At 53.5% G+C, this 27340-nt stretch overlaps 3 protein-coding genes across 4 annotated transcripts in view; 2 read left to right on the forward strand and 1 right to left on the reverse strand.

Annotated features, from left to right (window-relative positions):
* Positions 1-484: 484 nt before the first annotated feature.
* On the reverse strand, positions 485-8568 carry LOC106901531 (arf-GAP with dual PH domain-containing protein 1-like). 2 transcript variants are annotated; one of them, XM_014964348.1, is made up of 11 exons: positions 8226-8568; positions 7101-7231; positions 6105-6196; positions 5932-6014; positions 5096-5208; positions 4233-4325; positions 3739-3822; positions 3353-3415; positions 2763-2834; positions 2064-2295; positions 485-1976 (listed from the first exon to the last, which is right to left on the reverse strand). In XM_014964348.1, the coding sequence occupies exons 1-11, from the start codon at positions 8317-8319 to the stop codon at positions 1948-1950; spliced, it is 1086 nt and encodes a 361-aa protein (XP_014819834.1). In that variant the 5' UTR covers positions 8320-8568; the 3' UTR covers positions 485-1947. The 2 variants fall into 2 exon arrangements, with proteins under 2 accessions (XP_014819834.1, XP_014819833.1); XM_014964347.1 differs by having other exon boundaries at positions 486-1976; positions 4233-4379.
* Positions 8569-9826: 1258 nt separating this feature from the next.
* NOL12 (nucleolar protein 12) lies at positions 9827-13724 on the forward strand. Its single transcript, XM_014964349.1, has 6 exons — positions 9827-9946; positions 10043-10148; positions 10353-10401; positions 11073-11215; positions 12186-12286; positions 12944-13724. Exons 1-6 carry the CDS (start codon positions 9867-9869, stop codon positions 13113-13115), a joined length of 651 nt encoding a protein of 216 aa, XP_014819835.1. The 5' UTR covers positions 9827-9866; the 3' UTR covers positions 13116-13724.
* Positions 13725-24633: 10909 nt separating this feature from the next.
* Positions 24634-27340, forward strand: part of TRIOBP (TRIO and F-actin binding protein) — a 16972-nt gene continuing 14265 nt past the window's right edge. The window contains exons 1-2 of the mRNA XM_014964306.1: positions 24634-24973; positions 25237-25332. Coding sequence (XP_014819792.1) covers positions 24653-24973; positions 25237-25332 — 417 coding nt within the window. The 5' untranslated portion in view covers positions 24634-24652. The remainder of the gene's footprint in view (positions 24974-25236; positions 25333-27340) is intronic.

Consider the following 27340-nt stretch of genomic DNA (forward strand, 5'->3'; position numbering starts at 1 on the left):
ATATGCTGCATGGAACAGCATCAGCTTCAGTATGACCATGCCACAGGCGTGGGCTTATGGCACATACGGCATTGATGGAGGGAACTTCAGAGCTCAGAGATAACCTCTGGGTTATCTATATGAAATCTCAGGATGGTTGGGTCACGCTCTCTACTCTTCTTCCCGGAGAACTGAATATGCAAGTTGTTTAGATGGGGTTTGAGCTTTTTTTTTCTTAATTCACTGACCCATTTTCACATTATCAGAACCAAAAGGCACTTATTTTAGAACATAAGCTTTGTAATGGCCTTTGGTTTTGGGGACAGACATGCTCCAAATGGGGAGAGATTGGCAAACTGCAGCGAAAATTTATTTTTGGGTGGAAAGCTCCATCGTGCCCTGACAGCAGGATGAGGGATGCTGCTTCTCATCCCAGAAGTTGATGGGTCCCAACAGGTTGTGGTGGTCTCAGCACAGAGCTTCTCCCAGAGAAGCAGTGGAAGATGATGACTTTGCTCATCTGGCTCTGATGGGAAGATTCACAGTCCACATGCCCCAGGAAATGCAATGAAAAGCCATGGCTCCTTGCTCTGCTTGTCTGTGTTTTTTTCCAAGAAACAACCTCATGCCTTAGCAGTTAGAAGCTCAGGTTGTTCAGGAAGTTAAAATAAATTACAATGGGATTTTTTTATTCATTTCTTTAGGAGCTAATTAAAATACTTGTTGGCTCGTTAATTCCAGTTAGCTCCTCTTAACACACTAGATGCCTCCTCTCACACTGCCTGTGTGAAACTGCAGACACATCAGATTGTACAGTCATCAGCAGAACTCGGCCAGTCCTTCCAGCCTGGGAAACACAGCTCTCCCAGGAGACCTTTGATCTTCAAGATATGAATCATGGGCTGATTTAGTGGTTAGAGCTAACTGTTACTAGAAGGCCATGAACACACAGGGTTCCTACTGCTGCATAAAATTGTATGCATATGTAATATACAATATATACACATTAATGTATAGGGCAGCATGAAAGTGCCAGGCCTTTGATATACAGAGAGGGAGCAGAGATCCATGTATTACTAATTTCAGACATCAACCCCTATGCTCTAGTAAAGTCAACCGAGAGTCCAAAGTCTATATCAGACACACCATAGACTGCTCTCTGCCAGACCCAACCTCTCTCCATTGGTTTGACTAGAGACTCAAACTTGACAGCTGAACTTCAGTGGCATGAATATCCCTCACAGTATCTTCCCTAGTAGTAGTATTCCACACCGCTTTTTGTTACGTACACACACACATTATCCACATACACGTAAGCATATATACACACACACATTGTTTTTGAGCAAGTCTCTTAATATTCTCTGTAGCAATCAGAGGAAGGTCTCCACACAAATGTGGTCTGAAGCAGCTTTCAAGCCTACACATGGCAGGAGGTTGTTAGATTACATCTATTAAGTGACCTTTCTCAACTACAGCTCTAACTGATCAAATATCTAGATGTTTCACATCTCTGTCACCAGCAGAGAAGCCATTTCATGTCTCTCCTAGTCCAGCAGCCCCTGCAACCCACTGGGGCGTAGCTCCAGGCAGGCAGTTGTTTCCTTGCCTAAGGTAGGTGGCTGTCTGCAGCTTCGTGCAGGAGTTACGCTCAGTCCCATGTCCAACATAGCAAGTGCCAAGTTTTCAAGGCCCAATTGACAGGCAAGGCCTGCCAGTGTCCAGTCAGATCACAGCAATTTAACAGTGACGGGTTGCACTGAGGATTCAGACTCACAAAGTCTTGCACTTCAAAGGAAGCAGCTTAATTTGGCCCCCAGAACAAAGTGGAATGTCTATGGAGAAAAAAAAGTGCTTCAAAGGGTGCTTTAAGAGCACCGTGTTTCTCTGATGTTGATCTCCTCTCCTGACAGCCCACCCAACAGGACCAGGTAGAGTTGATTCGTAGCGAAGTTCCCACATGGCTTCCTAGGACTTAAACTTGAAGTAGGCTTCAACTGTAGTGGAGGAAAAAGGCAGTGCATTAGGGCAATACCCTGAACCAGAGTGGCAGAAGGGGAAAGAAACAGGATCCAGGCACTTACTGGCATATTCCTGTGGTGTCATGGCCTGGTTGATGACGCTAGTGAAGGCTGCAATCCAGTCCAGCTGGTCAGCCTCCGTCTCACAGGTGAAGAGGTATTCCCGGTCGGGGGTGACAATGGTGAGGCCATAGTGCCACGAGAAGTTGCCCTGTGTCCCCGAAGGCAATCCCTTCTGGACGCTGTAGCCATTCTCTCTGCTGCCCACAAACACCTCACCCTTAGCGAACGCATCCTGCATACCAGGAGGGAAAGAGTGGGGTTTATGGAATCCCAGAAGAACCAGGGAATAATAGCAGTGCACCTAAGGGCAGGAGGAGAGAGGGTGAGGACCAACGATGTAGAAGCAAAAAAAGATTTGAAGGTAGTCTTGGGATTCAGAAGAGCAGGGAGGCCATGCCCAAAGGCAGCAGTGGAAAGGAAAATTTAAGACTGTAGATCTCGAGAGGTCTGAGAGAGGAACTGCTGCCCTGAGGAACCCCCCATGTCAGTCTTCTCCCCATCACCACCTTTACACTGCTGCCCTCCCCATCCGCATTGCCTGCAGGCAGAGAAACAAGCACAGAAAGCATGGAATGGACAGTGGGATGGAAACGGGAAAACCTAGAGTCCGTTCAGAGCAGCTGGGGAACCTTCAAGCCTCTTTGACCCTGCCCTCAGCAATGTTGCCCGCAGCTGCCAGAGGTCAGATCCCCTCCTCACCAAAGGGTCCTTGAAGTACATGAGCCTGCGGTGATCCAGCGTGAACCAGCGTTTCTTAAAAGCCTCTCTCTGCTGTGAAGGGAAGAGGTGACATATGTAAGGGGACAGTGCCCTCTGCTGCGAGACGTGAATGGATACCCAAAACTCATCCCCACAGCTTGAACCAAGCCCTTGCCTTAACAGCAACCTCCTCCTCACCCTTTCTGAGCTGATGAGAGGGGGGATCAGTATTGGGTTTTTCTGTCCCAACTGCTGTCCCCAACTCATGGATTTCTATGAAGGACCCCAGAGTTGAGACAGGAGAAATCTAGACGCTAAATACCTGTAAGGTCAGGCACAGACAGACACATGCAGAGAGATCTGTTGTTCTGGGAGAAAGCAGGGACTCTGGCTTCATCTACTTTCACATGTGTCCTTCCCCTTCCTTTTATTGTCCCCTCCCTTGGTGCACACACACTGTTCCCACGGGTGTCTAAAGATTCAGGGGGGAATGGGGAAACAGCAGGAGAAAAACATTGAAGTAGGGAAGGTGAGGGGCTCTCTGTGAGGTCCCTGTTAGATTTTTTTTTTCTCCTCTCACAGCAGCTCACCTTGGGACCAGTCTTCTCCATGTATCCCTCCTTCAGGAAGTTTCTTGTCAGTCGATTTTTAATCTGACAAAAAGGCAAGAGTAACATTCACTTTTCTTTGTTTCTTCGCTATTCACATTCGCCCCCGACCCTTCCTTCTATTCCCCCAAACTCAGCCACCTTTTAAATTCATGTTTGCAGGAGTTACTTCTGCCTTCAAAGTGCCCAGAAACAGCAGTTGTTCTCTGGCCATCACAGGCCCTTTTGCACACACTTTCTCATCCCTCTATCTAAGCACTGCAATTTCCACTTCTGTACCCCGGGATCTAATAGTAACTAATGGGGTCTTTTATCGTATAACCGAGTACCAGCAGGAGACTCAGCACTGCACTCTAGTGCTGCCTTACCTCATTATCGCTGGCAATGGGAAATGCTACCTTCAGGTAATGGAACTGCACGGAGCGAATGGCATTGAACCAGTCCACTACCTCCTGAGAATGGAAAAGCACAGGAAAGCTTAGCCGGAGCAACAGTGAGCTGCCTGAATTCACCCAGCTGCACCCAGCCCTATGTTAACTACAAACGCAGCCCTACAGCATCTCCTTCATGCACGCACACACAGAGACAGCACGGCTGCCCCGTGCACAGGCAGCACATCTGCACATCTTCTACGGCAGCTCTTCCCACACAAACCACCTCAGCCAGTGCTCCTGCCCTGCTCCCTGCAGCAAAACTCTCTCACAGACACACAAACACAGAGCCAGAACCCCCACCTTGTTACCTACAGCAACTCACATACACACACACACCCCCATCCTAGCCATGCTTCAGACTATTTAATAGCAGCAGCTTCTCGAACCACCTCAATTGCTTTGCAGTGTTTGATGCTAAAACAAGATACCTTTCCACTTTCATGGTAGACAAATATATTCCGGGTCTTGTTGTCTTTGAGATAGGTGATCTGCAGGCCATTGGGGTTCCCAATCTTCACTGGCTGGAATGTAGCATTGATAACATCTATTTTAATGTTGATTTTGGGTTCTTTGGCCTGAGAACAGAACGGCATTGGTCATGCATGAGCAATCCTGGTGGGAAAGAGACCTGAGCTGACTTAGCGGTGTAAGGCAGGGTCAGAGGCCGTTAAAAGGTAATAACTGCTCCTTCCCAGCAAAAGTATTGTAGCACACAGTCCCTTCACTGTGTGGCATGCTTAAACCCAAACAGTGGCCCAGCCCCTCCAATTTAGATTTGAGCCATGGCTGCTATGCAACCGCCAGTGAGTCACTAAGAGTGCATCTGACTTTACAGCTGAGCCAGTCTAAAGGCTACCTGGCCCCAAAAGGAAAGACCTCACTCCTGCTCCTCCTTATCCCAAGCCATTCCCTCCCATGCAACAGTATCCTAGCACTTGTCCCATTCATTTCAGGGAGATAACTAGCAGAAGAGTAGCCCCCCTCAAAACAAACCAAACAACAGGGATTTGCTGACTTGGCCCAGAGTGGGGTGAGGCTGTTTCCAGGGATGGTGCAGGATTACATAGCCAGGCAAATGGATAAGGGTGAACTGAATGATAAGTCCTTTTATCAGCAGTGATGGTGGAAAATGTCGCCCTGAGAGTAGGAAGGGGACCCCTCCCCTCAGTGCCACGTTTCTGTTATCACCCCTGGCCTGGGATGAGCAAGTCAACCTCAGAAACACGCACAGGAAATAGAAACATCTCCATGACCCTGCTGCCCTGAGTGGGAGCTGACCACCATAACTCACATCCTGCTTGGTGAAATACTTCAGACATCCCTCTCTCTCAGACAAAAGGAACTTGCGGGGTAGGAACTGTCCGTTGTCTCGGCCTCGCTTCCACAGGATGCCTTCCTTCACCCCTAGGAGCAGAAAGGCCACTTTTTAGAGCATTCCCCCACAGGCACAGTAGGCATCAGAGAGCTGCATGTAGCCTGGGGTCCCAGCCACACCTCTGGGCTAAAGCACGTGATGGACTATTGCTGAGAACAAACACCTGAGAAGGAGAGGTCTCACCTCTTGATTTACAACTGAAGATGGTGGTGTTCCTGGGCTTGCAGACCAGATAGAGTCACCAAAAGCCGTTCCCAGATGCTTCCCACCACCTAGGCTGGCTCCCACTAATGCCTCTGACAGCATGAAAGTCAACATCAGAGTCCTGGCCCACGCAGACCCTGGCGTGGGACCAGAACTCTTCCCACTTGACTCTGCAGGCCCTTGGGCTCCAGCGCCTTGTGTCACAGCAACAGAAGTGACATTTCAGAGACAACTGCTATGGTTGGAGGAGGTGGCATGCAGCAGGACAGAAATTCCTTACTGCAGAGGTCTGGCTCCACCAAGACAACAAATGTCTGTGAAAAATGCCAGCAGGTAACACCGAGCTTGGAAGCAACCCGTGGCAGTGCTAACAACCACTGCCCACGGTTTAAACTTCCCCAAAACAATGCCCTGTAAGGACCAGCCGGGTTCTCAGGACTACATGTGGGATTTGCAACCCTGACACTATGAGCTTTCTCCTCAGGGTGCTCAAAAGCTTCCAGCGAAGGCGACAGGCAGGATATTTTGATGCTCTGCTCTGCTCTTACCATCAGAATATGGCAGCTGTTTTCCCGGCTCAGTGAACTCTTTGCGTTCATACTTGGCCCGTATCCACTGTTCTCTCAGCACTCTGGGGGGAGAGGTGACAGGTAGCTCAGAAACAAACTAGAGGAACACAGACCTGGCCCTTCCCCCTTTTCTTCCTTATGCAGCAACTTACTGACAGTCGTTGTAGTTTGGCTGGTAATAGTAAATAGGGATGTGAGCTTCGTATGTGGCTTTAGTCACAGCATTTCCATGCTTGGCTAGAAACTGCAGGGTGAGACAGAGAGTTAGTGCCTTCCTGTTGATGCAGACTCATGCTGGGCTGTTTTTATTTTTTTCCTGACCCACTACAGGGCTTAGATGCACACTGAGCTCTGATGGAGCATTCTCTTTCCCACCCATTGCAACATCCCAGCAAAGTCCGGCTACAGAAAGGTGGGTCTCAAAGGTCTTGTCTACTCTCAGAAGTTACACTGATTGCACCTGAATCAACAGAATGCCATAAATGTCACTTCTGTGGGGCTGGGCGCGCGCACACATTCGGTGGATTTGCCGCCATGCCCCACATCTCCAGGGAGACCAAGTTCAATGACAGCTCTGCAATGCCATCCCGGAGGACATTCCAAACCTCTTTGCTCCTCTCCAAAAAAGCAGCGAGATACAGATTATTTTCTTTGGATCTCTGGAAAATTTTTTCAGTCCCTTGAAGATTAATGGATTGAAGGGGGTGTAACAGGGAGAAGTCAAGTTCCCATAAATGCCTTTTTTCTCAAGAGATCACATTATATCTGGAAACTCTCCTCGGAGTATGGATTTGCCCAAGATTTTCCCCTTGGACTACTGAAACCAAGGAGACACTGAAGCTGGACGGTGCTGGTGAGTGGGAAATGAGTGATCTGAAGCAACAAAGACCCTGAGCCTTGGCAAGATACATTGCAAGAGCTCTGCATTTGCCATAAAGTAACAGGACACAGGGAGACACATAAGGCAAGTGCATCATCCCTCTCCCAGTGGGTATCACTTAAGTATCCAGAACATGAGCAGCAAAGGGGACTATGTATCAGATTAAATTTCCAACTATGTGACACCAGAAGACTGATTTTCCCAGGACATATTTGTGTATGGCCTAGACCCAACCCACCTGACATACGAGTGGGGATAAAGATCTCACCTGCACCTGAGCATCATCCCAGTGGTCCATCTTCAGGGATTTGACTTTGCTGATGCTAGGGATGTTGCGGTGAATTCCCGAGCAGCTGAGGCATATAAAGACACCCAAAGTAGAGGATGCCCAGTCAGGATCTGAGGGTATAAAAAAGGGTATGACTAGAGGTGGTAAATTCCTCTGGAAGACATGCCTCAACTGAGAACATAGTCCAGAGAAAGAGAGAGCTGGGTGACCCCAGTTTCATTTGAGCTGGTTAATTAACACCCAAGGTACAGGCAGGAAAAAGCATAGCTATTAGTCCCTCGTTGCCCCTGCTTCAACCACTTCATCTGAATCTCTGTTGACCTGAACCTTGAAAAACTGCAAAGTGCTCTGCGAACTCCCTCTGCATAAAGGGTCACCCAAGATGAAACTGAAACCACCTCTGGGAAAAGACTCAACAGAGCAACCCCCCAACAGTATTTAGCTCAGGAAGTGGAAACCAGCCTTGAATCCAAAATTCTCCAGGGAGAATTTAAGAAGATAAAACGGCACTAATTAGCCCAGTCTTAATTTGGCTCGGGTGGTACACTCCACATGCCCCTTTTGGGAGTCGTATGATGGCTTTTTTTAGCAGCACCTGTAGGACCTCAAACTGGAGACCCTTCCAAGAGGGGTCTTTCTCAGTGCGTCTTTCTTCAGTAAAAGAAATCTCTGAGGCGTCTGTGGCAGGTTGTCAGTTCATAGCTGAGTCATGGAGGAGACAATGCCCTCCTGAATCATGCCTTCTTTCTGAAGCAGTTTGGATTTCACCAGGAGTTTTCCTGTCAGGTCCTGACTGGGCATGACCTTGATTTGTATTTGAGATCTGACACAACTGCAACCCACGGTGCTGCTGCTCCACCGCCCCTGCTCATCTGGCTCTACCGTGTCCCTGTCCTTCTTCTCACCAGCGCTGTGGCAGCATCTCCTTCCTCCTGCCTTGCCAACCTTCAGAGAGAGGAAGCGAATATCCAGAGACAGCAATGCCTCTCCTCCCTCTCTGCCCCAGGCTCCTGTGCAGTCAGATGGCCAGCACCAACCTGCTGTTAGAGACCAGCCCCAGCCCCCTGCTTCTGAGTCTTCCTCCAGCAGCCCTTGAGGACTCACCTGGCTTCCCACAGTCTGCACACAAAGAGTTTTCCGGTCTTCTCCACACCTCCTTCAGGGCCTTCATGCTCTTGTCGTTGCCTCCAGACATCATGTCCTTACGCTTATCCCTCTGGGCAGGGCAGGGCTGAGAGGGCAGCTGCCTGCACCTTCTGCACCTGTGGGCCAACCCTCTGGGTGGCCCAAGGGAGAAAGAGCCAGCAGAGAGCCAGAAGCTCTTGCTGACAGAGGGAAAATGGGAAGGCAGGAGAAGCCGTGAGGTTAATGGAAGGAGTGCGGAGGCCTGACAGTGCACCTGAGTCGGCTGAATGCAGGCAGGGACGAAGGGGCTGGAGGCTGAAGTGCACCCAGACTGTGAGTGAGGAGGAGGAGGAGGAGACCTGCCCCATGGGCGTGGAGGGAAGTGCAGCAATTAACCACAGAACTGGTTTTTCCGCATTTCTGCTGGTGAAAGGACAGGCCAGGAAAAGAGCCTAACCAGTGAGAGAGCTGATAAAGGCCAGGCAGCTGTGGACCAGTGGCCACCAGGCAATGTCAGGACTTGTCACGCTCTGTGGGCTGGACCAGTGGCCGCCAGGCAATGTCAGGGCTTGTCACGCTCTGTGGGCTGGGGGTGGTGGCTTTGGCTGCCTCCGCTGCTCTTCAGGAGCTTCCCCCAAAGTCATCTGGCCACCACGCAAGCATTACACCCACTTTTAGGGTGAGGACCGGAGGGCAAGGCAGGTTCAAGAGTTCAGTCAAAGGGACTCAGGCCAGCAGCCAAGAAGATGGCAGTCCTGGTGCCCCCACTTACTCATGCTGGAACCTCTCTCCACCATCAACTGCTGACACCATGGCTGCTCAGCCAGGTCTTGCACCTTGGAGACTTGGTGTCAGAGCCATCCGGGCACTTGTCTCCCCAGGCTAAGCGCAGCACAGGTGTCACTGACACCAAGCAGTGATGATAGCTTGATATGAGCTGTCAGACCTTTACTGAAGAAACGCAGATGTTAAATATTTGGAGGAATGACCTTTATTAAAGAGATGCAGACATGAAAACACTTGGAGGAGTGGCAAGTCTCAGGGTGAGAGACTGGGCACCAGGCTGGCCACAAGAACATTCTTCCAGGAGGGAGGAAAAGAGGAGCTGGAGGTACCCAAGCCTGGAGGTTCCCCATGCTTGACCCAGGCTGGATGCCAGGGCTGACAGTGGACACCTGCAAGGTCCACCACTGCAACTTCTCTCTCCTGGTCCCAGCCTGGGGGGGAAAAGCACACCAGGAGCAGGTGAGGAGACACACACAGGCATCACACACTATTGGAACAAGAGGACCCGATCACCAGTCCCACTCTGCTCCTTCACATCGCCCCACAGCCCAGGCAGTGGCCCCAGCGTGCTCTCTTTGCGCCCCACAGCCCACCACCGGTGGTGCTCGGGGTCCCCTCGCACCCTGGGGCCACTCCGCCCTCGGCCCAAGAGTGGTTCCACCGACAAGGACCGTTGGGGACCCCATGAGGAAACCGACACCTCAGCCCACTTCACCCCGGCCAGGCCCGGCGGCACAAAATGGCGGGCGGGGCGGAGCGGGGCGGTACGGGGGCCGTCCCTCCCGACGGGGCGGCGGCGGAAGGGGCGGGCAGTAGCGGCAGCGTGGTACCGCCATGGGCCGCAAGAAGAAGAAGAAGGGTCCTGGCGGCCGTGAGGGGCGGCTGGTGGTGACTTTTGATGAGGAGAGACGGAGGTGAGGCCGGGTGAGCGCCGGGGCGGGGGGAAAAGAGGCATCTCCCGGTCAGGGGGTCGCTAAAACCGGTGTGCGTGTCTCTGTTGCTGCCGGTAGGGAGTACCTGACCGGCTTCCACAAGCGGAAGGTGGAGCGGAGGAAAGCGGCGCTGGAGGAGATCAAGCGAAAGCTGAAGGAGGAGCAGAGGAAGATGAAGGAGGAGGTACCCCCCCACAGATATCCCCTGTGGCCCTTAATGGGAGAAGGCATCCCCCTCTTTCCCGCTATGGCGGGCGAGGAGCGGGACAGGCCGCGGGGACCAGGCCGCGGGGGAAGAGGGGTCTTCGGGCTTCCCCTGCCACACTTGCAGGGGGGACGGGCGGCTGGAGGGGCAGAAGCGCCTCAGTGACCTGTTTCCATCCCTCAGCGGCACCAGGAGTATCTGAAGATGCTGAGCGAGAGGGAGGAGGCGCTCGGTAAGTGCTGGCCGGTTGCAGGCGCTGGGCTGTGGGAGGGGTGGAAGGTGCGTGCCTGTGGTCTGACATCCTTGGCTGGGTGGTAAGAGCAGGGGTGCTCTCACACTGTCCCACGGTGCCAGCTCCTGGCTTCTCTCATGTCATAAAATCATCCAGGCCAGAAGGGACCTCAAAAGGTCATCTAGTCCGACCTCCCCACAGTCAGCAGGGACACCCCCAACTAGACTAGGTTGCCCAGGGCCTCATTGAGCCTCACCTTGAATATCTCCAGGGATGGGGCCTCAACCACCTCCCTGGGCAACCTGTTCCAGTGCTCCACCACACTCACAGTAAAGAACTTTCTCCTAATCTCCAATCTAAGGAGATTGGAGTCCTTAGATTTGGCCCCCTGTGATCTGAGCAGTGATGCCTGCAGCCCTCTGGCCCTGGTGGGACAGGGCATCGGGTGGGTTGTACAGAAAGGAGTGAGCAGGAAGACATCCCCAAGGTGTTACAGGGTCCCCTTTGCTGGGAGAAGGAGCTTGCCCTTCATGATCATAGTGTCCCTCTGCTCGTTAAGCCTGCATGCAAAGGCTGGGTCCTCCCCCTCAGCATGGCACTGCAGGAAAAAAAATAAGCGTATCTTGGGAGAAGCTGGGCACTTTGCAGAGCAGGATTTCTTGTCTCCCCAGATGAGGCTGATGAACTGGAGCACTTGGTGACATCACGGACAGAGTCTGTGAATATCGACCACCCAAACCATATTGTAACAGTGACCACCATCAGTGACCTGGACCTCTCAGGAGCGCGCCAGCTGGGACTGACCACCCCTGTGGTAAAGCTTCTTGCTGCTTCTCTGTATCAGCTGTAAACATTTTTGGGGCTGGCCTGGTACTCCCTCAATAGGCCCAAAGACATGCAGCTGCATGGGAGCAGGGATGAAAAGGGAAACTCATAACTTTACCTTCTTCCACAACTTATGTTGGGCCTCTAAAGAGGAAGAGATGTCCTACGTGAACAGCTCACTCCAGACCTCCCTGGAATCCTTTGCTAGCCTCAGATGACCTTGTTAAAATGAAAGGTACTACAGGCATGGATGAGGAGAATGTAGGATTTTAAAAGCTGTTACAACAAAAGCAGCAAGATTTCACACTTTGTTGTGTGGACTGTGTTCAACCTCTTTTCTGTGTCCTTTCCAGGAAAAATTACTATTAGCACAGGGAGGGTTTTTTCTCTCCATGATCCTTTGCTTCGACCACAAATAAGGAAACCACTCAGTTTTGGTTACAGTTGCTTTTATTCTCAAAACATACTGTAACTGAGATCTCACATTTGTTTCATAGAGGTTTTCAGGAACTGGTTGACTTGATCCTTTTGATCTTCATGACCCATGGCTGGATTTGAGCTCTTTGAAGACGTGTTTGTGTTTTGCAGTTAACCTTTTATATTTATAAGGTCAACTTCTAAAATTTGAAAAGCCACTTCAAGAGATTTCAATAGTAATTTAAGAAAAAAGCTGAAACCTTTAATTCATACTTTAGGCTTCAGTTGCATGACCTTAAGATCATGCCAAAGTTTTTGGATCTTAAGGTGGATTACTGTAGGACTTACCACTGGTTGTCCCAAATCTTGAGATTTGGACAGCAAGATATATAGAGAATCAAAAAAGACTTCATCTATGACTGGATGGGCCACAAAAGAGGATGAAACCAAGAAGGCAGCAGAAACACTGGAATCACAAGACTGCCTGTTTTAATGTGTGTATAGGGATGATTTTTTTTTAATCTTTTGCTCCTTTTTTTAAGGGAAAAAGTGATGGATCAGAGGAAGAAAAAGGGGAAGAGGTGGTGAACAAGCCTGTAAGACCAATGCCCAAGAAGTCCAGAAACCCCTTCCTGTCTGAAAAGTATGTATAAGTTTATTCAACTCTTTGCTACTAGGCTGTGGAAGCTGATCAGGGGGATCTTGGGTTCCCGGATCAGCCATGGGGTTGCAGGGAAGGAGGGTGTGCTGTGCTGCCGGTGGGCAGGAGCTAGCAGAGGGCACTGGCAGAGCACAAGCCTGCCCAAAACGCTCTGTTTTCATCGCATTGATCCCTGGTGACAGCTGGAGGAGGAGGAGGATGCAATGCAGGGTGAGCTTTGTCCTGAATTGTTTGCCTAGTTCTTCTCGGTAGATATTGCGGGTAAGGGTGTATTGCAGGGGGCAGAGTTTGTCTCTAGGATGAAGGTCAAAAGACCCTAATGTTTAAAGCTTTGGCATTCTCCACATTTTTCAGTATCCAGGATTTACAGCTGCTTTGAGGATACAGAGAATTACTTAACTCTGTGGTGGCTGGACAGCCCACTGCTCAGAAAATTCATTTTGATTGTTACTGCTTATTGTAGACTTGCAAGTTTTCTGCCCTGCCAGGATGATGCCCAGCCCAGTGGTGTCCCCCTGGGACTTGCCATGGCTAGTGTCTGTTCCTGCTGGGCCACACAGGGCTCTCCTGCTGTTGTGGTCTCGCCTTGTTCCTGCAGATTCTGGTCCCCAAACATTTCTCTCTTCCTGCCCCACACAGGATCTCTTCTCTTACTGCCACGCTGCACATGCATAGCAAGAAAAAGACGAAAGGAAAGCGACCCCAGCGTGGGCAGGGTCCACGCAAGAAAATGCAGAAATCCAGCACGGGGCGAACCACTAAGACTCAGCGACGGAGGCTGACGGGCAAAATGGGCCGTGACCAAGATTAACAGAGAGAACTAGTGCTTGGACCAGCAACTGGGACAACTCTCCACATCTGGCCTGCTGCTCTTTGGGATCTCTTCATTGTGAGCAAGGACCTTGATTTTGTTGCCCTCTGACCAACAGTGAGCCCAGTTCAGCCTTTCTCTCGCCTCCTGAGTGCTCACCAGGAGCACTATATGGTTTACCCATTTATTTCTGCAGGGATCTCCATCAAAGTGTCTGGGTGCCACGGAGTCTCTAAAAACTTTTGCTGGGGGTCAGATTCTCTATTTGGCGTAACCCTCCTGTCCTTGGGCCTCCCCTTCCGGAGCTGATACTTGGCTTTACCAAAGGGGAGGATCTGGGTTTGAGTGTGACAACCATGCCGACAGGGCAGTTTATGCAACTAGGAAGAGCTCTGCTTCCACTCGTGCGTCAGTGCCCAGGCATTTCTGCCATGCAGTAAATCCTTTTTCCATGGAGACATGGCATCATCTTGTCTCATGTGTTTCTTCTCCAGTGCCATACCTGAATGCAGGGGTATTTTATATTATTTTTTTTTTGGTACCTATTGCAGGTGACATTTGGTAACTTTGTGAATAAATCTTTGTGAAGTCATTTTGCTAAGATAAAAACCATTTGTGACTTATTTGAAGCGTAACAGCAACTTCCCAGTACTGGCTGGGAAGAGGCGAGATGATTTCTGTTGCTTAAAGGATATTGAAATCTGCTGGTGCTTAGGAAAGGGAATAGCTAGGAGCTATTTCTGTGGTAACACAGAACCAGCCAGAGCAGGAATGGCTCATTCCATTGCCTGCTGAATGTGCCGATCCTAATTGCGATAGCTCAGAGGAGTATGAAATGCCCTAATGCCCTTGCTCTGTGTGTGTGGCCCTCTCTGGGGTGGGAGCAGCAGAGGCTGCCCTTTACCTCAGGGCTGCTGACTGTTTAATTGCCTTTCTTCTTGGGACCTCAGTGTATGTTTTTTAGCATGGATGCCTTCAGCAAGGAGGAGGGAAAAAAAGAAAGAAAAAAAAAAAAAGGGGGTTTGCACAGTTGAAGAATGCTGGTGGCAAAACTGGGAGTGAATCCTGAGGAGGAGAGTGAGCCTAGGCAGTATTCTGGCCTCTGTCCTCCAGTATCCCTAGGAGATGGTGACTATTCTGTCTCTGGCAGCCAGGCCTCCTCCCTTGCCGCATGTACTGGCAGAGAAATGATGAAAGGAGAACAGGCCTGTGTGGCCAAAACCCACACCAGAAAATTGGCAACCCGGCAATGGGCAAGTATGTAGATTTCTCATGCCAGAAACGGGAGGGGAAAGAGAAAACTGGTGCCTGAGGCTTCGTGGAGGAACATCAGAGCAACACTGATGGCCACCAGCTGCTAAAGCAAAGGGGACCAGCCTGGTGTGAATCTCATTGTTTCATGGAGCATGCGCACACAAACACAGAAATTCTTCAAAGCGTGTTGGGGAGGGAGGTCTGATCTCAACACTGAGAGCAACTACGCAATTTCTGCTAGTGCATGTCCTCTGGAGGGAGCTGTGTGACACGTGCTTGTGTCAGGGTCCTTTTGCCACCTCCCTTTCTCCCCTGAAACAGGTAAATGGCAGGCAAATGCATACCAGTGCCTTGTGTGCTTGGGCTCAGAGTCCCCTCCTGAGCTGAGGCTTGGTGCTCTCGGACACTAATTCTGAATAACCCTGGTCATGTCATGAAAGTGCAGTGTGTGTGGCCTCCTCACCTCCAAAATAGCCGTGGTGATCTCTTGCTTATCCTTAAAGGCCACTGCAGAAAGCTCTCGGGGTTTAATGCGTGACCTTGCCCAACTCCCTGTCTCACCTTGGGGTGTTGTGTGTTTCAGAGCTGCAGGAGCACAACTTGAGGAGATGCATCCAAAGAGTCCATGTGTGGAGCGCAAAGCATTTCTTATTCTGGTTTGGGAGTCATGTGCTCTAGAGCTATTCTGCCGTGGTTGGGCTTGAGGGGGGATGTAGGAGGGAAGGAGAGGGAAGTTCAGTTTGCAGTGGTGCACCACGCCGAGGGGACTGCGGCTCGAAGCTGGAGGATAGTGTGTGACACTCTCGGTGTGTGTGGTACAGCAGCTTCCCCTTCTCTCTGGGATGTAGCACCTTGCTGAGTGGCTGTAGGGAGAAGGTGACTTGCACTTGCCCCAGCCCCAGGAATTTGCTCTGGAGCTGGAACGGCTGTTGTTAAGGAAATGTACGGTTCGTGTGTTTGTGAAATCTGTTCAAGCGTGGAGTGTGAACTGTAGGTAGGGTTGCCTCCTGCCTGTAAACAGCCTGGGACGGTAGTTGGGACAGCGCTGGATTGCCTCTTCGTAATCCTGCTGGGATGTTAAGAGTGACCTCATTAGCTCTTCAGTGTTTTATAGAATCACAGAATGGTTAAGAGTTGGAAGGGACCTTAAAGATCATCGAGTTCCAACCCCCCTGTCATGGGCAGAGACCCATCCCACCAGACCAGGTTGCTCAAGGCCCCATCCAGCCTGGCCTTGAACACCTCCAGGGTTGGGGCATCCACAACTTCCCTGGGCAACCTGTTCCAGTGCCTCACCACCCGCACAGGAAAGAATTCCTTCCTGATATCTAATCTAAATCTCCCCTCTTTCAGTTTAAAACCATTACTCCTTGTCCTGTCGCTCCACTCCATCATAAAGAGTCCCTCCCCATCTCTCCTGTAGGCCCCATTTGTTATTTTGCTACCTGGTGATTTAGAAGAATCTCTTTTTTTTTTTTTCTTCTTTTTTTTTGGTTTGTTCCCTTGGTCCTAATAACTTCTGAGCCTTTCTCAAGTGTCAGCTGAAATCTCCAATGGCCTCTGCCATGCTCTGAAGACTTCCAGGTCCTGCTGGAAGTTGCATTTTCACATTAAAAAGAAAGAAAACAAAACAAAACTATGGAAAAACTAAGAATAGAACCGTTAAACCCTATAGGGCCTTAACCATCAGGATTGTTCGCTGGGCTATTGATTTCTCCATTTGATTGATTAAAGCTTTATTTTGTGATGTGCATCACTGGCTCAGCCCCAGCCTGCTGTCTGTGCTACGCACGGGGTGTGCAGTCGGGCCACCCCAGGGGATATTGGATCAAGGATATGAGCTCCCAGACGCAAGTTACCGCGTGAACCGTTCGCCGGACGCGTCACGGTTCATACCAGGCCATGGCTTGAAATTTTTCTTGTTTGCTGCTTCCCCTGGTGTTTTCAAGATGGATTTGAGCATTTTTGTTGTGCTTTTCTTTTTTTAATTCTCCTTGCTGCTCACAAACAAGTTCCAGCTATTCAGGAGGAAGCCGCTTCCGAACCGAAGGTACCTGCAAAAAATCAACGTGCTGGTGCAGCCACTGCTCCAAAAAGGAGAAGCAGAGACCACCCGCTCGCCCTTCCGCGGTCTCTGCCGGGGGCTTTTCACGCTTGGCTCCACAGTGAGGCCACCTCGGGCACCTGCGCCTTCCTCCTGCCAGGCTTTTTGACGTGGGCTGCCACCCTGGGGTTTTCCATGCCTGATGGCTTCCGCTGGTGAGGCTGCCATCCCGCACACATGCGCGCGCGGGGAGATGAAATTGGGATTACGGAGGATCAAAACCAGAGCGGGAGCCTGAAAGGTCAGACGCTTCAGGGATGGGGGGATGAAAACAGGAGGGTGGTGCGCAGGAGGCACGGCTGCAGGGTGTGCGTGAGCTGTGTGGTGACCGGTGAACCATGGTTATTGCTCTGAAGTAGCGTTTCAAGCTCAAGGCCATGCCCAGTACAGCCCCGCTGCTGGTTCCAGTGCTGTATCCCATAAATGAGCTGGGGAAAAGGGTTACTGGGAGAGTGGTGGGAACTTCTGGGGGCTTGTTATAGGACAAGGGGAAACGGTTTTAAATTGGAAGAAAAAAGATTCAGATTAGATCTCGGGAAGAAATTTTTTACTATGAGGGTGGTGAGACACTGGAACAGGCTGCCCAGGGAAGCTGCGGATGTCCCATCCCTGGAAGTGTTCAAGGCCAGGCTGGATGGGGCCTTGAGCAACCTGGTCTGGTGGGAGGTGTCCCTGCCCATGGCAGGGGGGTTGGAACTAGATGATCTTTAAGGTCCCTTCCAACCCAAACCATCCTGTGATTCTATGATTCTAATGGAGAGGAATAACTGGGGTTGTCTGAGAAAGACAGGTTTGAGGAGAGGGTGTCAAACTGCCTTCGAAACACAAAAAGTGAAATTAAACTTCTTTTAACCCTCAGCAGGAGTGGGAAGAGGAGGAGGATGGGTTGTAGCGGGAGCAATGGAGGACGGGCATTGAGCACACTCCTCCAGGAGCAGCGAGGCTCAGCCGGGGCTGCTGCTCGGTGGGTAAAGCCCAGGCGAGACAAACCTCTCGGGGGGAGTGCTGCGGGTAGGGATGACCTCCCGCTGGAGCCGTGTTGGGGACACGGTGACACCGGGCTGTCTGAGCCATGGCAGATGAGTCCGCTGCTTAGGGTTCAAGTTAATTAACTCCTGGGGTGATGCCGGCGGGGGGGAGCGCTTGGGGCAGACCCTCGGTGGTCCCGGGGAGGAAGGGCAGGCAAGAGGCCGAGGTAGGAGCGGGCAAGGCGGGGGGATGACCCGCTGTCCCCTCCCCAGCCCCGGGGCCACCAAGCCCGGCCCGGCCGGGTCGATCGCCCGCCGGCTGGCACCGGCACGTGGGTGCCATCGGCCCCGCGCCAGCGCCAGCCAATCAGAGGGCGGTATTCAAATCACTGCTGGGTGGCGGCCAATGAGAGGGGAAGGGGCGGGGGCTGCCTGCCCGCAGTTCCCACGGCCGGCTTCATTGAGGGGGGAGCTCGGCGGGCGGCGAGGTGCTGGGAGCCATAGGGAAGCCCAGGTACTGGGGGCACTGGGACGTACTGGGAGCACTGGGTATGGCTGGCTAGATGGCTGCACGCGTGCGTGCCAGAGGCCCTGGGGATTGCAGCATTATCCTGGCAGTAGTCCCCAAGGGATTTGGGGAGCAATGATTTGCCCGTCAAGCAGTGGGGTGCCATGGGCTCCGGCCACGGGTGGCGCTCCATGGGCAGGGGTGGGCAGCGATGTTGGGGTGTTTTGTGCTGCATCCCTGGCAGATGAGTGCTTAGGCTTTTGTGTGGCTTTTGGTGTCAATGAGTCAAGAAAACGCACCCCAATGCGAGGATGGAGGCTGCAAGGTTGGCACTAGTGCAACTTGCTGTATTGCAAATGAGTGCACTGACAAACAAAAGTTATAGCTTGGTTTTGGCATTAATAGTTGGCCCTGGTTGCTTTGGGGAACAGCCATAGCCTTGATCAGTTGCTATGATTCAAGTGTCCACGTTTAGGGGAGCAGTGACATACTCACATCAGGGATGCTGGACTCATTCCATGCTGATTTCCCATCTTTCTGTTGGTGCCTCCTCCAGATGAATTAAGTGGAGCCCTCCCAGCACAGATCACATCCTCAAATCCAAGGACTTGCTTTCAGATCCTGCGCGATAGAGGAGGTGATGGTGGGCAGGTTGCTTGTGGAAACCCAGGACAGAAGTGTGGAGCCCAGCAAATTTTTGCTGGCAAATGCTTGTTGCCTTTCACAGTTTTGCAATCATCTGTCCTACAGGTCTCAGAAATTTTAGTGGGATCAACAAGTTTAGGAAAACTCTAGGTGGGTTTCAAATTTCCTAAACTGCTTATAGCTTTATAAGCAACATAGTCAAGAGGAAAGATTTCCTTTTTGTGCCCTTTAAGAGAGCTCAAAGGAAGAAAACTTTCATCAAACAAAATAGCAGGACGTGAGCATCATTCTCTGTGTTCACAGGGACTCCAAAATTGGGATGGTGTCAGCAGTCATTTGAGAGTGCAGTGAGGTGCCCCCTTCTAAAAGATGTCTCTGCCAGAGCATACCCTTTTATTATCTATAACTACATGGATCATACTGATGGATTTGCACCTGGATGCCCTTTGATTCCAGTATTGCCAGCTGAGAGCAGCAAACTTCAGTCTGGGAATAACATTCCTGCTTCCACAGGAGCCTGAGGCTGGAGAACCAAAAGCTCTGGTTTTCTGCTGCTGTTTCTTCCTCCGTTTCCTCCTGGCTGCTCCCGGTAGCAGCCCATCAGCCAAAGAGCCTCATCCCTGCTATGGACAATGTCTGGTTCGGTAGATGATGTGCCCTGCATGAACTTTGAAGCCAACATATTTGCAAAGAGCCTGTGCCAGCACTGTTTCCGAGCCGCAGGAGCTCACCCGCATGCTATCCAGGTGAGCTCCTCCATCCCACCCGGAGGCTATGAATACTTCATTAAAAGGTCCTTTGTTCCACATTGGGACTCCATGTGCCTTTGTAGAGATGGAAATTCCTAACACAAAGGCTTAGCCGGGCTTTCTGGATGTCTTTGGGGGAAGGCTGCATGGAGAGCGAGTCTTCCCAGCCATGGGGATTCACCGTTTAGCTGTGCCCAGACCCGAGCTGGGAGCCACCTTAGCTGGGAAGGGCTGGACACCAGGTACAAGGGGCTCAATAGGTCCTGGAAGGGAAAGCAGGGGTGTTGCAGATGCAAAACTACAGTGAGGGAAGGGGGGACTGGCAGAGTAGGGACCCACCTTGAGTTAATCTCTGCTTGATGCCTGCATTTACAGCCTGCCTGACCTACAATGTGGTCCTGGCGGATGTCCCTGTGGCCCTGGGCTGTTGCCTTAGGGCTGGGGATGAGCCCTGTCCCTGGGGCAGCTGCAGCAACCTGTTCCCACGGGGGAAAACAGGAGGGGGATAAATCTCATAGGACGTTGGGATCCGGATCCCTTGATCCAACACGGTCCTTAGGCGCAGGGCTGGACTCACAAGCCGCTTGGTTGCCCCTGACCGGGCGACAGCCGGTTTCATGTTCACAGAGGGTTTCGTGTTGTTCTCCGTCTTCCAGGAGCGACTGGCCCGGAATGATGAAATAGTAATGAGCCTCCCTCTCTCTTTCTCGCCCTCTCCCTCTCTCCCCCTGGCCCCGGGCCCTCTAAGGTTACCTCAGCCCTTCACCCACGATCTGCTCAGAGCCATCTCCTCTGAGCGAATCCCAGGGCGGGTGAGACGCTGGAGGGAAGGCGGCGCGGACAGCCACAGCTCCCCCGGAGCCTCCCCCCCTGCTGCTCATAAGCCCCGCAGGTAATGGGGCTGGGGAGAATGCTAGGACACCTACAAGCTCTGACAGATAGAGGCAGGGGCTGGGGCTACAGCCTTCTCTGCAAACATCACCCCCCCTCTTGGCTCCGCTGCCTCTCTTTGGGCTATCCGGGTGGTGAAGGAGAGCGGCCGCCAGCAGCATCAAGGCGGACGTGAGGGGGGGTGGTTTCCCTGAGCCCTCATCCCTGCGCGCTGTCTCTGGGATGCCTGCAGCACTCAACATCAAATAGGAGGATGCTGGGCCTATCTGGCCTCCTGAAGTAGAAGAAAAATCTCAGCAGCGAGCCAGGAGAGGCATCAAGAGCCCCAGAGGCCAATCTGCTCTCGGAGGAGGCTGGAGCAGCAGGCGTTTCCGAAGGGCAGCCTTCTTCCTCATCCTTGGCACGCTGACAGCACCATTGCATCCCCTTCTTCCTCGCAGGACCATGCCGTGGAGGTCTCAGGGTGTGATGCCGGCAGCGACGCAGACCCAGGTGGGCCCTGGGATGCCCTCCACATTTTAGCCCCCCAGTGCGAGGTATACGTGTGCGTGGGCCCGGCGGAGGAGACGGAGCGGTGAGTACCAGCCGGGAGCCCCCTCAGTGGGAAGAGTGGAGGAGGGGGAGTGGAAAGCCAAGCAGGGAGAAATCAGATGCCTTCTCCCTGATGATCTGCACACCGGTGTCTGGGAAAAAGGGCTGAGCAACCCCCACGCCGTGCCCCCTAACTGGGTTCCTCGTGGCCGTCGCAGGAGAGGCCAGGGGGCCACCAAAAGAGTCTCTTTCCTCCTTACTGCCTCTACAGTGGGGCTGGTGGTCCCAGGATGGGCTCTGTCAGCCTCTGCCCATCCAGTAGAGAGAGAGCCGGTGTGGCTTGGGCTGCTGGTGCTGCCACCCACCCTTGAACTCTGCGGGCTGTGCTGACCACCAGCTGTCCTCTCTCCCTGCCCCACAGCTGGCACGAGAGCAGGGGATATCCCCTGCTCAGCCCCGGAGCTGAGGGTGAGCACAGAGAAACGGGCACCGACCCCAGCGCCTGTGCCGAAGCCAACTCTGCACTTGCCAGGGTGAGATGGGGATCTCTTGTGGTTTGGGTTATTTTGGTCTCCCCAGCCCTCTCAGCCCTTCAGTGCCGCTTCTGCTGGGTGCATTCAGAAGGTCCTGAGATGCAAAGGGGGATCAGCTGAGACTGTTAGTCCCCACAAAAGGAGGCTCTCCCCCTAAAGAGCAAGAGATCCGCTCTTGGATCTTCTATGTGGACTTGCCTATGTTGTTTCTTGCCATGCCCGTTGATGTTGGGCTGGGGTCATCTTATGCTCACCCAGCTCCTCTCCTGGTTCCTTTTTACCAGCAGCTTTGGGCTGAACGGGCTATAACTTCTCATATATCCTCTTACCTCCTTCCAGCCCACAAAAGCTACTGGTCCCCATTGCAGAGATCTGCCCTATCTTGTCTCCCAGGACGGGGAAATGACCCAGCTGTGGGACAACACTTTGGGATCAGGCAAACGGGACATGATGAGCTACGCGGGCCACAAGGAGGAGGTGTGGCTGCGAGCCCCGCAGGCAGACAGACCCAGGTGGGCTCAGCCTGTTCCCTCTGGATCCTGGGTGAGAACTGAGGGCCAGGGCTTTAGGAAAGAAATCTGCCCACTGAAAGCAGGTACACTCGATTTGCTCCTGTGTGAGATCCTATTTCTGGTTTGCTTTCTACCCGGGGGTCTCTGAAGTTCACAGCAGATCTCTATTTAGATTTAGCATCTCTTTACCCAGTTCTGGTCCCAGGAGGCATTCAACAACCTCTGCAGGCACTATGCAAATGCCCAGAGTCTGTGAGATGGCATCTCTGTGTGTGCTGACTATGAACCGTGGGTCTCGGGGGTGTTCTCTGTCTGCATGGTTTGGCATGCCCTTGGCTCACAGCGCTGTGTCCCAGCGCTCCCACCCTGCCTGGAGGGAGTCTGGGTTTTATCTCTGCCCTCCTGGACCGTTTCTAGCTCTCCTCCGAAGACCTGCTTTGCCGTGGACGTGGTGGCATCCCGCATTGCTCGTGCCTCCCCCAGTAACGGCCTTCTCCCCGTCCCAGAGCGCCGTCCCACCAGCCAGAAGCCCGAGGAGAGCTGGCCGAAGCACCGTATAGAGAGCGGCTATTTCTCCCTGGAGCACCGGAAAAACGACCCTCCCTGGGCATCCACCCCACCGCGTGTCCCCAGCAGCTCCTCGCTGGCCCGCAGTGACCGCGTGGGCAGCGGCGGGCGCCTCACTAGCTCCCAGGTTCGGGAGCCCCGTGGGCACCCCAGTAGTGTGGGCACGGAGGGGCGGCACGGGCTGGAGAGGCAGGAGTACACGGTGCTGGCAGACCTGCCCAAGCCCAAGCGCCTCGGCCAGCGGGATGCTGTTGACCGCTGCGGGTCCCGCACGCTCAGCCCCGGCCGGGTGGAGGTGGAGAAGATATTTGGCTGCGAGCGCAGGTGAGAAGCAAAGGGTCTCCGCAGTGGTCAGACGAGGGAAGATCGACCCCCTGTGCTGTTGGGGGGGGCCCTTCACCTCCAGAATCACCACACCATCTAGCCCTGATGGCAAAGCTCAGCTTTCAGCTGTGCTTAAATTTCCCTTAAAAGCCAGGGTTGGGTTTGGGCTCAGTGATTCCTGGCTTGGGGAGCTCCCCCATGGTGGCATGCAAGCAGCTGAGGCCATTGGAAAGGCAGAGTGAAGCTGCATTCCTGGAAGTGGAGGGAGCAGCCCACCATCCTCATCCTTACAGTCACCTCCTGGAAGCTGCAGGATGTGCTGTGGTGCAGGGCAAGCCACAGAAAGGGGGAAGGAAAGAGGGGATCCTCACTCCCAGCCTCAGTGGCTCTCCAGGGATCCAGGGTCCACTGTAGAAGCTGCTCAGGAAAGGACAGGGGATACAAAGAAGTACCCATCGCTGGGTCTTGGCTGGAGAAGCAAGAGTAGCACCAGTGTTGGAGCAGCAGGGGATGTAAACGGGGACCAGGAGAATGTCCTGGGCAGGTGGGTGATATGTGAAGGACCAGATAGAGGGAAGCTTAAGAAATAATGTGAAGAAGACAGGGGTGAGACAGCAGGACACGAAAGCTGGTGTGGTTGCAGCGACGGGGAAAGGGAGAGGCTACAGCACATGCAGTGTCTGGGGCAGGCAGAGGTCTGCAAAGTCAAGCTGAGGTGGAGCAGGGTCTGCAGGGGCTCTGCTGCCAAGCTGAGCCTGGTGGCAGCAAGACAAACTATGTGTGTCTACAGGAAATCGGAGACCCTGGAGGCCTTCCAGGCCCTGGAGGAGGGCCGCGTGGAGAGGCTCGATGGCAAGACCCCAGTGCCACCCAGCAAAGGCCGTGTAGTTCGGAGGCAGTCCAGCCCCAGCCTGCCCAAGGAGGTGAGGCTTGGCTGTGCGGTGGGACCCCATCCCAGCTCCCCAAGCTGGGTTGCTTTTCCCTGCCGCATTCTCCTCTATTTCTGCCACGTGCTTCTCCCTTCCATTTCCCTGCTCCCCCTTCCCTCTATTCCTAGCCCTCCCTCGCTGTGGACTGGGACTCTTGGCTCTTAAATGGCAGCAGCCTTTTCACCCTGTGGGTGCAAGACCTTCTCTTCAGCACAGGCTGGCTCTGTGCACAGGGGGGAATTGCTGTCTGGGGAACTACTCAACCAAACCATCTCCCAGCCCTAATCCTACCTTCTTCTCGCTCACCTGCACTTATTTTATTTTTGAAGAGGACTCTTTGCTCTCCCCCATATCCCTAGGGCCAGCGGCTCACCTGGCACCTCGAGCAGCGCAGTAGAGACCCCAAGGAGACCCTGCGTTCCCCCAGCCCAGCTCGGCACCCCGAGAAGGCCAGCAGGAACCGTGGGGATCCTCCGCGCCCTACCAGTCCCAGCTGGCTGCTAGAGAGAGGCAGCCGGAGCCCACGCTCCGTAAGCCCAGCCCGCCGGTCGGAGAGGAGGGCAGGGGAGCCCGTGAGCCCTCCCTGGCGCTCAGAGAAAAGCTGGAAGAGCCAAGGGGAACCCGCCCGTCCCCCAAACTCGGAGAGGGGCCGAGCCACCTGGCAGACAGGGGTTACGGGGCAAGCCCTGGAGAAGAAGAGCCGAGGGGACTCCCTGCACCCCACAAGCCTCAGGAAGGGCTTGGATAACAGCGGACTGAGCCGAGCAGGGGCACCGCTGCAGTCCCTCAGTCCGGGGAGGCATACGGAGGGCACACGGAGAAGCCAAAAGGAGACCTCCCCTTCCAGCCCAGTGTGGGGAGCAGAGAGGCAACGGGTGAAGCCAGGGGAGCCACCGCACCTCGGGGGGCCCAGGAAGCCATCAGAATGTGGCTGGCAGAGCCTCCGGGAAAAAATGCCACCCTCCCACCCGGGGAAAGGTGCCAGCAGTGACTGTAAAGGCAGAGGCAAACCCCTGCGCCCCATGAGCCCAACACGACCACGAGAGCAGGACTGGAGGAGCCAGGGGGATGCCCACCAAGCACAGGCGTGGGAGAAGGACTGGAAGCGCCAAGAGAAGCCCGTGTGCCATGCAGACTTGATGCGCCAGCTGGAAAGGGACTGGAAAAGCCCTGCTAGATGTTTGGATGTAGGACTACGTCCGGATGACAGCTGGAAAAGGCCTGAGAGTCCAGCACAGCAGCTGGAGGATGACTGGAAAGGCCCCAAGCACACCCAAGACACAAACAACCCAGAGAAGCCATTGGAAAGTGACTGGGGGAACAAGAGGCTTCTCATTTACCACGTGAGTACAGCAGGAGCCAGAACTGATAGGGACCTTGCCAGGTGTGAAACTGGCAAGGACAGAGTGGGTGGGTCTCCTGGGTTGCAATTCTGGTGCACCCTGGCTCCCCGGATCTTCTGCTTCTCCAGGGGAGCTACACTGCCTGCCTGGCACTGGGAGAAGGGAGGATGCTTCCACCCCTGGCCCTCACTGGGAGGCAGATGCTCAGATCTGGAAAACCAAGGTGAAGACTAAACCCTCACTCCTGCTTTCTCCTCCTGCAGCCCCAGCTAGGTGGAGGTGCCTTCCCACCGCAAAGCAGCGCTGGCTCCTCGGGAAGCTCGCAGCCACGTTCAAGTGCCAGTGAGAAGCACAACAAGGTAGGGGCCAGCCCCTGGGAATGGTGAGGAAGGGCAGCTGCTCTCACTGGTGGTCACTGCAGGCAGCACCTGGGTCTCCAGCACTTGATCTGGGCAGGCTCAGCATGGTGTTGCTGTCCTGTGGCCTCCTGGGCACCACGCTCACCAACACCCACCTTTCCTTCATCCTTTGCCCACTTCTCAGGTGGGGAAACTGAGGCACAGAGCCCTTTTTTAAAGACAGAGAGGGGTAAGCAGTAGACGTGGGTCAAAAACCTCAGCATGGCTGCTTTCTTTCCCTTTATTATTGTCTGGTGTTGTGATAGCACCAAGGGTTTTACAGGGATGAAGTGGGCTTTAGTGGCATGAAATTACCAATGAAGTGGCAATGAAATTACCTTCTCACAGGTAATTAATGACAGAACAAGAGGGAATGGCTTCAAGCTCCAACAGGGTAGGTTTAGACTGAACATTAGGAAGGAATTTTTCACAGAAAGAGTGGTCGGGCATTGGAACAGGCTGCCCAGGGAGGTGGTGGAGTCACCATCCCTGGATGTGTTTAAGGGACATTTAGATGCGGTACTGAGGGATATGGTGTAGGGGAGGACTTTGTAGAGTAGGGCAGATGGTTGGACTCGATGATCCCAAGGGTCTCTTCCAACCTGAATGATTCTATGATTCTATGAAAAAAGATATGGTCAATTGTGTTGGCATTCCTGGGATACCAAAAATGGCATGAGAGTAGCTTTGGAGGGCTGCAGAAAGTGTTTTGGGCACCCATGTAGCTGGCAGCTGTGCCCAAGTCCCTGCCTCCATCCCCTTTGGTGTGTGTCAGTTGTCAGGGCCAGGTTGTCCCCTGCTAGGGCCTGGCTTTGTGCTTCATATGAGGACAAGCTGCAGCCGGGCAGGAGGCTCCCAAAGGCCTCTGAAACTCGAAACCGGGGACACCCCTTGCCTCAGTTTCCCTGCCCCAGGCCGGAGAGGAGCCCAAAGCCCTGAGATCCCCCTACACAACTGGGAATGGTTCACCCCACCCGTCCCAGGTTTCTTCAGCGCAAGAAGCGTGGCATCAGTGTAATTGCACAGTGGAGCCTGGCACTGGGGGAGGGACTCTTTGCCAGGAGGTGTAATGATAGGACAAGGGGAAACGGTTTTAAATTGGAAGAAAAAAGATTCAGATTAGATCTCGGGAAGAAATTTTTTACTATGAGGGTGGTGAGACACTGGAACAGGTTGCCCAGGGAAGTTGTGGATGCCCCATCCCTGGAAGTGTTCAAGGCCAGGCTGGATGTGGCCTTGAGCAACCTGGTCTGGTGGGAGGTGTCCCTGCCCATGGCAGGGGGGTTGGAACTAGATGATCTTTGAGGTCCTCTTCAACCCTAACTATTCTATGATTCTATGATTTCGTGGTGACCAGCCCCCTGACCCTTTTTCCTTGGGACCCCCTCTAGCAATTCCCCTCCCCGGTCCCAGCTGGCTTTCCTGGGGTACCGGGGACCCCCCTCCAGCCCTGCTACCACCCCTGCCAAGGCTGCAAAACGCTGCTTTAGGGGTTCATCGGGGAGAGGGGAAGGGGATAAAACCGAGCGGCTTCAGGAGCGAAGGTGAGGACCCTGCTCCCTGCACACACGGAACGGGAATGCCGAAAAATCCCTGTCCGTAAAAAAAAAAAAATCCCCTGCCTGAAAGCAAGCCCTGCCCGGGGAAGGGCTGGGCTGCCGGCCGTCCCTTCCTGGGGCGAGCAGCGGCTCAGCCCGTCCCTCCCTGGGCTTCAACTTTGCCCGGGCCAGCGGGGAGGGAAGGGGGCGAGGCTCAGCCCCGCCATCGCCCCCGTCCCGTCCCGGGACCGGCCCCCCCTTTCCGTCCGCCCCGGCGGCTCCATTGGCTGCGGGCGGCCGGGGCGGCGGCAGCCGGTTGCCATTGGCCTGCCCGGGCCCTCCCAGGAAGTTTGGGGGGGAGGAAAGAAAAGTTTTTTTTGGGGTTGGGTTGGTTTTTTTTTTTTTTCCTCCTCCTCCTTTTCTTTCCTTTT

This window comes from Calidris pugnax, unplaced genomic scaffold (assembly GCF_001431845.1).
Source record: "Calidris pugnax isolate Ruff unplaced genomic scaffold, ASM143184v1 scaffold44, whole genome shotgun sequence".
Classification (NCBI taxonomy): domain Eukaryota; kingdom Metazoa; phylum Chordata; class Aves; order Charadriiformes; family Scolopacidae; genus Calidris; species Calidris pugnax.

Coding starts and splice junctions, on each gene's coding strand:
- LOC106901531 (XM_014964347.1), bottom strand. CDS start 8,319: ATGATGTCTGGAGGCAACGACAAGAGCATGAAGGCCCTGAAGGAGGTG. Junction 6,197..7,100: donor GGGATGATGCTCAGGTGCAG/GTGAGATCTTTA, acceptor CTCACCCTGCAG/TTTCTAGCCAAGCATGGAAA. Junction 4,380..5,095: donor AGTATTTCACCAAGCAGGAT/GTGAGTTATGGT, acceptor TTCTGTTCTCAG/GCCAAAGAACCCAAAATCAA.
- NOL12 (XM_014964349.1), top strand. CDS start 9,867: ATGGGCCGCAAGAAGAAGAAGAAGGGTCCTGGCGGCCGTGAGGGGCGG. Junction 9,947..10,042: donor TTTGATGAGGAGAGACGGAG/GTGAGGCCGGGT, acceptor TGCTGCCGGTAG/GGAGTACCTGACCGGCTTCC. Junction 10,149..10,352: donor AGAGGAAGATGAAGGAGGAG/GTACCCCCCCAC, acceptor TCCATCCCTCAG/CGGCACCAGGAGTATCTGAA.